The sequence below is a fragment of the Nothoprocta perdicaria genome, unplaced genomic scaffold (assembly GCF_003342845.1).
Source record: "Nothoprocta perdicaria isolate Ctin4 unplaced genomic scaffold, notPer1 scaffold_3, whole genome shotgun sequence".
NCBI lineage: Eukaryota > Metazoa > Chordata > Aves > Tinamiformes > Tinamidae > Nothoprocta > Nothoprocta perdicaria.
Genome location: NW_020455532.1, coordinates 11,525,966 through 11,539,442, shown reverse-complemented (window position 1 = coordinate 11,539,442; position 13,477 = coordinate 11,525,966). Strand labels below are relative to the sequence as shown.

General features: G+C 49.3%; 1 protein-coding gene across 1 annotated transcript in view; it reads right to left on the bottom strand.

The window, feature by feature from the left end:
* Positions 1-13,422, bottom strand: part of TOX2 (TOX high mobility group box family member 2) — a 117,750-nt gene extending 104,328 nt beyond the window's left edge. The window contains exon 1 of the mRNA XM_026042209.1: positions 13,321-13,422. Coding sequence (XP_025897994.1) covers positions 13,321-13,422 — 102 coding nt within the window. The remainder of the gene's footprint in view (positions 1-13,320) is intronic.
* Between the last annotated feature and the right edge of the window lie 55 nt (positions 13,423-13,477).

Here is a 13,477-nt window from a genome sequence, read left to right as displayed (position 1 = left end):
CGGCGAGGTACGCGCAGCCCTGCGTGGGAAACACCGCTGACCACGCTCAGGAGCTCACCTCAAGATAACGAGCCAACCGGGACCTCCGGATTAAAATAAAACATTGACACCTTTGCACAAAGAAGATCTCGGCTTTTCTCGGTCATGCTTTAAAAGCCTCACTTAGGGCTTAGAAAAGGAGAAAAAAATAAACATCGTCCTTGCTTTATGCGAAAAGAGAGGCAAGCAGGTGGCCTTGACCGCATGCATCTCCTACCACAATGTTATGTTTCTACACCGAACATTTATGCAGGTCTGAAAAATTGTTTGCAATGGCCACCCAGACAGCAGAGCTACCAGATGTTTTCTCCTAATATTTGTTAAATTATCTCATCGCATATTGCTCAAAGACCAACCTGTGCCAAATTTCCAGGGGCCGTGGCTCGCTTGCTCTTCGGGCACCTGCAGTTTTGGTGAGCAGCCTCTTGGACGGGCTTTGCGCTTGGTGCGGAGAGGTCTCCGTGTGCACAGCGCCGTGCGTGCAACACGGGCTGCACTTTGCAACCACACGCTAGTTGCACCATCACAGACAGACCCAGCTTATGCAGGGGAAGCTTCCCATTGCATGCAATGACATGCATGCAAATTGAGGTATAGTTAGGAGGGGGAAAAAAAATAAATAAATGCTATATTCTAAGTAGCTGTTCTGATAAGAAAATAAAAGATGCTTCACCAAAGCCTATTTAGCAATGTGCTGAGGCCATGCTTAAAAATCTATCAGCAACCCAATTTCTTCCTCTGGAGCTTGACTCTTTCCGCCTCCAGTTAGTGCTGCTGACACGAAGGGTCAGCGAGAGCCGCAGGCGGCCTCGCCACGCTGCCCAGTTAATTCCAGGCCCCCGTGCAAGTGCTTTAACCAATTTGCTAGGGCGAGATGCCATTTCTCTTCGTGCAGGTGAACAAGGCAAGGAGGAGCAGAAAGAATTACATCAAGAACCAAATTTTCCAGCTGGCCCCTGGAGACCCGGCCACACTGCACATCCTCACATCAAGCTGTCAGCTCCCAGCACACAGCCTGATGGGGCTTTATTTGCTCCAGAGGATGAATTCATTTTGCACTCTACTAATGCAACCCTGAAGTGTTTTAAAACAACATTCCTCTAATAGGGACATTACAAGGGCCATTATTTTCTTGTTCAAAGTTAAACTAAGCAAATACAAAGGTAACTTTATTTGAACCAAGCAATCATTGCCTCAAAAAGATGCTAAATATTCTCCCAAACTGATCTGGACAAATTTAACTTCATTTTTGCTCTTTAAGATGATGTGCTCATCAAACAGCAACTTGTGCAGCAATGCAATGCAGAAACTAGATGACACTTTAAGATCCTCTGGTTTAGGAATTCAAAGACAGTTAGGAAAGAACTTTTAAAATACATTTCATTTCAAACTCTTTGCCCCTATTTTCCAGAATAGCATAATTCTAATAATCCAATGAAAACTGTGTTTTCTCTATGCTATTTCCAAGCAGTACATTCTAGAAAATATCCCAGGTGGCTGCGACTTACCATGAACTTTCATCGTCCATCCCATCAGCCTTTAAAGTGACCTGAAGTGGATTACGATGCCTCTTGCAGACATATAAACGAAAAGCACCTCCAAGGAAGCAAGCGGATCAGCTCCGCATGAGCCATGGCACGAGCCCAGCCCTGGACTCCCCCACGCCACGATACCACTTGTTCGGACTCCCTCCAACCTCAGTCCTGTTCTGCAGAGTTTGTAACTTCAGATTATATTTGAGACACCTGCACCTGGCCTGAGCTCGCATCAGCAGTGCTCCTTCATGAGAGACAGGAGATATTAAATTATAGAGAGCAAAGGGCTCAATAGGGGTGGCCAACTTTTGCTGGATTCCCTAGCTGCAGCAGGCGGGTTTTGAAGCGGGCACGGGCACATCAAGTGGAGCATCTGCACCTCCGGCGTCATCACGCACTTACTGAGTTCTAACAAACTCACACGTTGAGTTCTGAGCTCTGAGGTTCTTCCAAGAAAGGTTCTGCACGAGCATCTTTGGTGAGCTTTGCTAAGCAGTATGAAGATACCTGCAGCCTTTCCCAGGCAAGGAGACACAGGATAAGAACCCTGCACAGGGCACCTGTCAGCACCCACTGGCCACCACCGTACAGGCCATCAAGTAGACCTGCAAGGAGACCTGCCTACCATGGCCTTGTGACAATGCCAGTAGGGGCTGCAGGCCCAGGCTCAACATGTCCCCCTGTGCAAGAACTTCTGCACATGCAGAGCTGTCCAAGACAGGTCATCCAGGCACCACCGTGCTGTAGAACACAGGTTCTTCCTCTGCATCCCTTGTGTTCTCTGTTCCCTCAAGAACTCAGCCACATACCAGAGAAGCAGGAATGAAGACAGTAACCACCTTTCCTACTCACAGAGATAGTCATTGAGTTCTGTTGCTGCATTTCGTGCTGAATAGCCTCAGAGGTGCTACAGAGCCACATTCCTTCCCTATATCCGCAGCTGAATGCCCAATACAGGAGACAAAATATTCTTGGTGACAAGTCACAGCATTGTTCCTTGGGGCTTGAAGCTCCTCTCAAGCCAACCTCAGGCACGTTCTCTGGAGTCCCACCATCCTCATGCTTGTGCCTTTGGATGCACACAGATACACAAGAAGGCATCAAGGGCTGTCCAAAGTTACCAAGAAAGTCCCCTTTCACCTCAAGGCCTAGACAACACAACCAACCAGGAAACAAAAACAGCATGGGCTGTATCTAGCCTATGAACTCCAACAAAGAGCTACAGCCCTTCCACCTGAGAAGTGTGGGGCTTCTACTTTGAGAGCGCACAATTTTGGCAGAAACTCAAGACACACATAAACACAGTGTCCTGCGCACAAAGGTCAGTTAATAAAGAGCTCGACGCAGCTGTGCTGCAGTCGAGGTCAATGGCATTAAGCCAGTTCCTCCTAGCCAAGGATCCAGCCTCGTCTTCCTTTAATTCTGTGGCACTGCAGATTAATTGGCTACCGAGACAGGAATAGACACACAGCTATCTAAGCATTCATCAACCGTGTAAAGGTTAATTCATTAGCCTTTTGGTTCCAGAGACAAATTCTGCCTTCTCTTATACCTGTGCAGATTCAGAGTCTTTGACGAGGTTTCCAAGACACAACCTGGGCACATTTTATCAATGGATTCAAATCTTGAGCTAAATCAGAAGGAGAAACAGATTTATCCTAATCCCCTCCAAACATTCATCAGCATCACCTGCCAAGTCAGCAGGATTTAATCTCTTTAATCTCTCATGAACAGCGGAGCAGAGAGCACTCACTCGTGGTTCATGGGGAGGAGGTTGGCCACACGGCGGTAGTGGCTCTCTTCCTTTTTTTATTCCACCTGCCAAATCGCATTAGGAAGCGCTTAGAAATTCATTAAGGTCTCTGCTAATAGCACTTTCTAGGTAAACAACCACTGCCGTGGCTGCGGAGAGCACGTGCCAGAGGAGGGTCCACACAACTTGACATAGAAGAACCGCTGTCCCTGCAGCAGCCCCCACAGGAGCACAGTGCTCTCCATGAAAGTGCTCCAGAACCTCCATCCTCACCTGCCGGCTGTAGGGGAATGCAGGGAGAGGCAGCAAGCCCCTCAGACCACGTGCAGAGATGCTGGTGCACATGCAAGCATATATCTTCTGGTCCTGGTGAGAAGCCACACACATCACATCCAACACTGCCACAAACCCAACGATGAAAAACACAGACTGTCCTGCAAAAAAAACAAGCTTTGCTGTGCAGGTACTGTGCTCTAGCAGCAGTTTAAATTCTAGCTCCAAGCAACTTTGGAGGGCTATTCGTGCTTCCCACTAAAACTGTCCATGACAAGAACAATTGGGCAGATCCCCCGGGATCAGCTGCTGGTGGCTGCTCACCTCCACGAGCTGCTGAGCCAAAGTCACCCTTGGCACGACGCACCCCATGTCAGCAGTTAGCACAGGGAGGAATTTGATCCAGCACATTTTGAAGCAACCCCTGTTAAGAGCGCTAGCTTGTGATTTTAGGTTTACATAACACCACCAAATGATTTTGGCAGAAACAATAGGTTTTTAACAAGGAAAATGAAGTATCAGGAACAAGCCTGCAGAGCAAAGAGATGCCTCTCACAGCAGCCCCCAGGCTGCTGGTTGCTACAAAAGCAGCAGTTGGACAAGAGGGAGAAAGGGGAAACTCTAGGAAGGCAACCAAAACAGGAACAGCAATGACAAAGATCGAAGAACTTCGCTTTCCTACTTTGTGTCCATCCCAACTACTTCTGCTCCTCAGGCTAGGTGTTCTGCTTCATCAACATACTGTAATCAAGCCTGAAACGCATACAAATGTTGTGAAGCAAAAGAACATGGGTCTGAGCAGCTCCTGCTGAGCAGCTTCTGGCCCTGTTGACTTGAGCTGAGCACCTTGACAGGGCTTGAGCAAGAAGCAGGTGTGCTTTGGCTAACCAGGTACCCCCAGCCAGGCTTCATCACCACATCAGGCAAAACAGGGACCACTGCAGCAACTGTGCTCAGGAACACTGAATATGCAATTGCACAGGCTTCTCTTTGTGTTGTTATTTTTAAGCCAGTTCAGCCGGGATGTTGCTGGATTGGCAGAACGGGAGATCGCATTTAAGCTCCAGAATAAATACAGCAGAAACTCCAAAGAAAGTTCCATCTCTGCGTTGGTTTCTCTGGTGGCTCCAACTCTAACAAAAGCAACGAGCACCCCAATTTCACCTGCTCCATCTTACCCCCCAGTCATGATGTGAGCACCCGAGAGCAGGACCAGAACCACTCGCCCTATTTCACAGCATCTGAGGACATCTGCTCCCCTCAGCTTTCCAACTTGATGGTCTCGTGATGGGAAGATCCATAACAGCAGCTAAGAAATCGCCAGGCCACACAGCCTTCCTGTTACAACTGTTCTAAGCCAGGAGACATCCTGCTCTCGAGGCATTTCTTTGCCAAGATAGGATCCTTTCCAAGCTGGCGCTGTCACCATCCTCATGACACAACAACCACCAACACCTGCTAAGGCCCTAGATATAGGAGCTCACTCTGCCCATCTCTGATATACGAGCAGCCAGAGAGCCATACAAGGCCTTTCCCAAAAGGCTCTCCAAAATTTCCCATTTAGGAGGCAAATCAAAAACTCTCATGGAGCTTCAGCACTTCATAAGAGCATTTCACAGGACAAGAGATGCTGAAATCCACACTTCCCTGAAAATTAGAGCAGTGTGTTCTAACAAAAAAAATGGATCCAGGGTTTAAAAAGCAGCTCATGGAAGATAGTTCTGAATACAGGGACTTTAAATGAATCTAACTGATCCCAATCAAAAATAAGTTTCCATGATAAACTTGGATTTGACTCTCCTTCAAGGATATTTGGATATTCACAATATCATCTTTACCTTTAGATCCCATTTATATTTCCAGCAATTCAAGACTGAGTGATTGCTCTAGGGGCTTATAGAAGACCCTAAGAGAATTATATTTGAATTTGAAGCTGCTATTTATCACATTTGTTTGGTGCTTGAAGCTGTGTGGTGGGAGCAGCACCACACTGCCAGGGAAGGCAAAGGAAAGCTGCAGGAGCTGAGGATGCTGGTAACTTTGCACTAGGTTGTTCTTGTTTCCAGCTCCGCTCTAATTTCCTCTCCAACTTTCACTGTGACATTTCCAGCCAAAACAATAAAATAAGTGAAACCCTGCGCTGCAATATGAGCAGTAACATATGTAGGGAAAGGATCCTTGACCCAGCTCTGAAGCCTTTAATCTCCATTCCCTGCTCCTACAGGATGTGCTTCTAAATTTCAATGAATACTACACATTTTCTAAGCAAGAAGGCATTTTGCACTTTATTAATTGTAACTAAATCTCTTTATTACTGGTTTCCTAGTTAGCATTTGATTATACCCATCACCACTGTGATTTGCACTGTATGGCAACTGCAAATTCAAGGCTCTCAACCAGGATAGACTGGATATCAACACTTTTCTCTCCTACAGTCTCAACCCCAGAAGGTGCCACTGGAATAATTTTAAACACAAATGTTTCAATCTCCATTCTAAGCTGTATCCAGACAACACAGAAATACAGGGCAACAGAAAGAGCAGAAACATAATCACCTCCCATTGGACCTTTGGAGAAAGTATCTCGCCACAAAAGGGACATTTTGTCCTTCCAGGGCTCACTAGGGCCACTTTCACATCCAAAGAGAGATGCAGAATTGAGCCAAATGTTTTAAACATGCTGAAAAAGAACTTTTATTTACAGCAGGGGCTAATAACAAGGAAAAGATTTGGTTCAAATGATCCTAAGTGCGATCCAACTTCAAAGCTAGCCTTACTTACGGCAGGGCACTGAACTAGGTATGACCAGAGGTCCTTTCCAACTTCGTTCTATGATTTTTAGACATGTATCTGTTTCGTTTAGACTACCCCACTTCCACAGATAACTAACTTACATATTGCTATCCCTGCCAGGGGTCTGGCCTTCTCAAAAAAGAAGATCACACAGCTATTTCTCAACCACCTAACTTACCAGGCTGAAAACTTACAAAGCCGAAAATACTGTTTCAGTAATATTTTTCCCTGCTTCAAAGCCCAACTCTTAAGCGACAATCTGCTTTAAAATAATTCTCAAAAACCTCCATTCCAGTCCGTTTAAATCAAATAGTTAAACGCTGCACACGTACAATTTGGCACAGCCACAGCAGAACTATCTGGTTTGCAAACAGACGGCCACCCACAATTAATTTGCCACCTTGACAGAAATTCAGGTTGTCAATTAATTAAAATCCATGTCCCTAGCCTCATGTCACCTTAGCCCTGCAGGCTTGCCTTCTGGGCACACTCTATCTTAAAAGAAGGAGGGGGAAAAAAAAGGTACCATTTTACAGAAAAAAACATGACTTTGATTTTCTTGGCATGCAGTAAGTGTTGCTCTCAGCTTTAAGAGATTTATCGGGTTTAAAACCAACACGCTGCCAACATCCGTCTGGGGTAAAGGAGACCAGACCATAACTCCAGTGCCGCTTCCTAAATATACAGAGATTGAAGCCCGAGTGACCTCACTGTCTGGCTGCACCGTCAGACCCATCGTGCCTCTTGCTGGAAGGTTTTTCTTCTGCTTTCAAGGGCTGTTTGATCTTCAATCAACAACGCTTATCAGTGGAAAAGTCTGCCAGCCAGTCCCAAAAGTTTGATATTTTTAACAGCACATTCTTCTTCTTTTAATGCTATTTGGAGACGAGATAATGCATTGAGGCTGGAGGGGGGCAGAAGTTGTTGCCTCCCTGAGTTTAACGCTGGCAAACAGAGCAGGATCCTAGCAGGAGAAAGAAATAGTTGCTAGCGCTGCACCAAGCTACAGCTTTTGTGCATCACGACTTTTTCGCCCCTGCTCAGTGTTTGTGCCTTTTCCCACCCTGCATAACATCCCCATGCTTTTTGCATCCAGCCCAAATGCTGGGACAGACCAGGGTAATTCTGTTAAATGCCATTCCATGCCTAAGTCTTCCATGCGAAGAATTTCTGCAGAGTTTTTATAAAATGAAATCATTGCCACATTGTCAAAAGCTTCTTTCCTTCCAGTTAAAGGCTCTGGGACACCTTGAACCTCTTCAGAGGGTGCACGGCCCACAGCTCCTAGGCAAAGACCGGGGCCCTAGAAACATCATTCATCTTCAAGTTTTCAGATGATTTAACATCATATAACAAGCCACTCACTGCTATCACCACCTTCTCAAGTGGTATGAGGAGACAGTCGGGAGAATAAACTGTTAGGTCCATCAGGTTAGAAAGCTGAACAACTTCCACAGGTAGAAAGGTTGAGATCCATGCTTCCAGAAGAGACGAGCCCTTCAGGGCGCCCAGGCTCTGGATAAACCTCTCCAGAGAGCAGGTCTCCTTAAAGAGATGCTCAGCAGTCAGGAGAGCTTGAGTTCACAAAAGCAGGAGAGCAGAGTTCACAAAAATAACCAAAAATGCCTGATGTCCCCCCAGGTAAGCTGGAAGGGGAGGACTTGCACCCAGGTCCCACAGAGAGGGACAGCAGTCCTTATCTTCAGTCCTGACCACAAGCATGCGAGAAGGTTAGGGCTCCACCCCGCCAAAGCAAACATGTGGGAAAAGAGGTGCTGATATTCCCTATGGATGCGACAGGAGCGCTGGGCATTGAGGCAACCTCCGAGATGGGGACTGAACCTCCCCGTCAAATCTTAAACCCTGGCAGTGAGGGAAAGCCCGAGTCACTGATGGGTTTTGCAACCAGTTGCTAACGTGGAGCTCATCGGCTAAAGGAGTCTTCATCACTTCCCACAGCAGAGATGTAGCAGAACCTGCCAACCCCACCAGGGTCTGAGGAACCACCAGTCCCTCTACAAACCAGGGCCCAACGCTGCTGCCGAGCTCCTGTTTCTCAGGAAGATGCAAGGTCCTTGGAGAACAACTAAGCCCTGGGATCAGGAGTGTCCAAAGCAATGGGGAAACAGCTCAGGCAACTTGGCCCTCTGTGGCCACACTGTTGCATGATTTCCTTCAAAGGCCAGTAGAAACTTTCCTTCACAGCGGCCAGTAGAAACCCATTTTCAATTTATCTTTCTGTAATAACCATTACTGGTACGGGGCTCGAATTTAATACTTACCTAACAGATGTCTCGGCCATAGAGCTGAATGGAAATCACAGAGATTTAATTTTATCCTAAGAGGTCAAGCAGCCTGTGCCAAAGATGCCTACGGAGGAGAGCGATTCTGGGCCATATCGCAAAGACGCAGCCCACAGGCACCGCAGCAGCAACTCCACCTCTCCCCAGAGCGCAGCATCCACCAGAACAAAACCGTGCCGGGGAACAAAAGACAAGGGGGGGATGCATATAATTAAAGCATTTGAATTTGGCCGTGTAAAGCGTGAAAATAGGTAATTTAACACCATTCGCCATCACATCCTTTCGAGCAACATGATCATTGCTCCTTTCAGTTTAAGTTTTGTTGCAAGATTCCCCTCCCCTCCCTGCTGCAACCGAAGCATGCATCCCTGAGCATAAGCTTTCACTCTGTAAAATGGTGCATTTTCCATAAAAATAAATAAACACACAGGTGGGACAAGAGAGCTCCAACCCTGATTAGAAGCTAACAGTATCAAAGCTAATGCTATGCCCAGACCTCAGAAACACAGAGTAAGCCACAAAGAAGGGACCAAAAAGGCATACGCAACCGCTTAGACCAGCGGCTTCATCGTCACCGGATGGAAAATTGTCTAGGCAAACACATTAGCAGCACAATAACTTATTTGCAATGTAGAGCTGTTAGAAAAACACAATTATATGCTTCACTTGGACTGGAAGATATAACCCAACTTACAGTAAAAAACATTTGGAGCTCATTTCGTTAAAACGGGGATGAACCTGAAGATAAGGGCGGGCTACGCTGCCCCTGACGGGGGGATGCTCCCCACTGCAGAGCATTTCCATGTGCAGAAGCAGAGACGTCCTCTCCATGCAGCCCTGCACAAGTGGGCACCGGCACGGAAGTAATGCAAAGGCAGAACGTAAAGGGAGGGTTTGGGGGATTTCGATTGTTTTTGTTTTGTTTTCGAAATGCTGCAGAAATACCACAACAATGCCAACAACCACGATGAGAGAACCCAGCATTGCCTGTCCTCAATTGGCACGGCCAGCAAAGGAGGGCCCCAAAAGAGCTTCACGCAGCTCCTCGCTGCTCTCTGCCCTGGTACATGGTGCTGCAGCAAGCAGGGCTCCCGTGCACCGGGCTTTTCACTACGGGATGCTCCACTAAGAAGGCAAAATACAGGTTAGCAACGGGAATGTTTTTCCCATGACGGGTGCAAAAATCTCATTCTCGCGTCTGTTACAAGCTCAGAGGTACAGACTAACCTGAGACGTTAATGGATTCACTCCATCACTAGGACTCTATAAGACACACGTACGTCCGACGTTTATAGCTGCTCGGAAGCATCATAAATAAATCAAAGCAGCTTGCAGTCCTTCCATCCTGTCCAGCCTCTTGGTGCTGCAAAGGCACAGGACTTCCACGGGCTAGGCCCTCAACAGGGCTATCTAAAACCAGCCCTTACAGACACCTTGGTACAGACAAGCGAGCCTGGTTTTCAAAGGATACCCGTTATTCCTAAAGAAAACAGTTTAAGGTCTTCCCCTCTGCACATACACTTTTCTCCCCCCACCAGGATCCTCTGTCTCCAAAGGGAGATTTATGGCACTTCAAAACAGAACCAGCTTAGGAGGTAAAAAGGAAAAGAAAGTATTTTATCTTCCAGAACAGCAAAGCTTCTCCACAACACTGAAAAGGGGCCAATATTTATCACGGCCATTTACAATGTATGGAAAAAGTCAAAACAAAACAGCATGTTCTGCTAAACGGCGTTTGTCAGACGGCCCCAGGCTCACGCAGCCAGAGCTCTCCAAAGAGAGAGCTCTCTCTCTTCACTTCCCAAAGCTCCCTGTGAGAGCGAGGCAGCAGGGGCTGCAGTGTTGCATCTCAAGCTGGCAGCACTGTCCATATTGCAGGAGACCCCAGTTTGCATGAACTTGCAAGGGGGAAATAATCTCCAAATTTTCAGGAGGTGGCTGCAGAGGGCGATTCCCTCAGAGGGAGCTCACAGCATCGATATCACCACTGCACGCTCGCAGTCCCCGTTGTTTATACCCAGTGCAATCACATTCATTGCCCCATCGCTCTGTCTGCTCCTGAAATAATTGAAGCAGCCCACCTTAACCATAAATAAATAAACTAAAAAAAAGTGCCCTTTAAATCAGAGAGCTTTGAAGTCCCTCTGTAAGCCTGTGCTGCTCTCACTGTATGGGCTGGTGCACTCTCCAGCACGCCGCATTACCGACTCGGAGAGCAAAACCAAACACCTCTGTTTGAGGCAGCAACAGCAGCAAGGTCTGCCCAGCTCGGCCCTGACAGCCCCTAGGTGCACAGCAAAGTGCACGGAAGCTTTCACCCCAGCAACTACACCCCAAGCGCCTCCAGGAATACTTTTGCAGCGTGAGAACTTTTTCCAGCTTTTTCCACTGCATCCTCCCCTTTCCTGGGTGTTGGGAAATAGAAGCATCCGGAGGCAGGTGCTTCTGTGACCCGTCGCCAGGCTGTGCAGGGCAAAGGGGCTGCAGACCTGCTCTTGCTTTCCAACTCCCATACACAAAAGGTCTGAGCAAATGCGCCCGGTTGACGGGACACGTGTGCTTAGACAGCTCCTGCTGTCACACACTCCAAAAGCTCCCAGGAGCGCTGCTAGTGAGCCCTTATCCCAGCCCTGTGCAAAGGCCACAGAAGTTTTCTGAAGGCAAAGGCATCAGCGGACCCCGCTTGGCACCTGGACACGCGTTCATGCTCCAGGTCAGAACACAATTCCTGCGCTCGCTCCACACAGCCCAGTCAATGTATTTTATACCTGGTCTCATCTCACGGGCAAATTTGCACCACGCTGCATATGCAAGTGACATTTGATAACTCAAAATGAAAGAAAAAGAAAGAAAGAAAAAAAAACAGTGAATATCAGAAAAGGGTAAGTTGCTTCCTTTCTGCCTCTCGCTGTCTTAAGATCTTCCGTAGCAGTGACAACAGCAGCATCTGGTGGCAGTGGTCAGTACCTTGGCTGCTCCTCTCGGGTCCCATCCTCCCGTGCCCGCAACATGAACATAGGAACATGTCCCTCTGTCCACCCGCCGCCTTCCCTAGGGACAAGGAGGAGCCGCCTTGCTCCAGCCCCGGCTCCCGGCGCACCCACCGCGCTCCTCTTGCTCAGCAAGGAGCCTGGGATCAATTGCAACAGCCTAATCCAGGACTAATCCCCGGGAATCAGGCCACGGATGACCTCACGGAAGAGGCCACAGCGGGAGGCACAGGTACAGCGTGCAGGGAGCCCATTGCTTCTGCAGCCGCCCGACACGGAGCAAAACCCAAACGCTGCAGGACAAACTAGATCATATTAACGGCTAAAAACTTCTCAGCACAACCCAGTGCAAACAGCCAGCGGGATTTGGGGGTTGCCGCAATTCCCCATGGCATTGCACGCTCCCGCGTACTTCAGCACCCAACATCTCAGCAGCAGAAATAATCTGCTCCCAGGTAGCTCGGCTCTGGGTCGTTAGCATTTTAAGAGCATAGTCAGTATTTTAAGAGCATCAGCAACAGTAATAAAACAACTTGAAACTAGCAGTGTCGGGCTGCAGGACAAGTTGTTCCCCTTTAAGCAATTTCCTTTTGAGACACACGGGCAATCGCAAAATAAATGGTGACTACCACATTCGCAACAACTTCAGAGAGACATAAAGGAAAACAACTGGCAGGGAAGAGTTAAGCACACATAGCCGAGCGGGGCTGATTTGCAGCCTGTGCGAAGCCGCTTCCCTTCAGCTTGTTTTCAAATAGAGTTTGAGCCTCGAGTCCTGAGACAGCAGGACAGGCTGCTCGCATCCCCGACGCAGCAGAGCGTTTTCTCCCTTTATTAACTTTTTATAGGGGCAATTACCAGAATTCGGCCCAGCAGGAGGCTGCCAGGGTTAGACCTCCAGTTTCTCCTCCCTGGAAAGGGCTCCTATTGCCCTTGCGCTCTCTGCCTCGCCACAGGTGATGCTCCCAGTTAGCTGCTTCTCCCTGGAGCACAGCAGCCTCCTCCGCTGCGGCTCCGCTCGGATGCGGGATGTCTCCTCGTACACCTGCGGCCCTCCACGCATTCCCTCCCGCTTGCAGGAGCGGGGACTCTTCCTGGCAAGCGGGTTCAATGCTGGGAGGGGACACGGGCAGCGCACTCGGCTCAGGGCGCGACCCTTGGCTGGGGCGGGTAGAGCCCGAGGCAACAACCCGAGCGGGGAGAGACTGATAGAGGTGGAGAAAAGTGCCCGACAACAACACCACCGCACGCGGACCTCGCCTGGGGCCAAACGCTCCGCTAGGAAGAACGTGAATTAAAGAAGCACAATAAAAGAAAAAGAAGAAAACCGCGCTCCGAGGACACCTCCTCACGCGGCGCGTCTCGCTCCCGCCCGCACCTCGGCGGCCGGAGCCGCGGCCCGGCGCGGGGAGCAGCGCTCCAGCCCGGCGCCTCCTCCGCTCCGCACCGCTCCGCACCGCGGGCCCCGCGGCGGCCCCGACGGCTCCGCCGCCACTTTCCAAACTCCGTCGCGGCGGCGGCTGCCGGGGGCGGAGGGGAGGTAAAGGAGGGGGCGCCGCCGTTAACACTTTCCTCCCACCCGCGGGGAAGTTTGCGGCGCTCCGCGGGACCCCGCTGCGCACCCCGCGCCGGTACCTTGTTGCAGTGATAATAATCCAGCGGGCCGAGGCAGGGCGGGTCGGCGCCGGGCAGCGAGCCCACGGCCGTGGGGGCGGCGGGGTAAAACCTAACGTCCATGTCGGCGCTGCGGGCGGCAGGCGGGGGCTCCGGCGGGCATGGAGCCGGCGGCGGC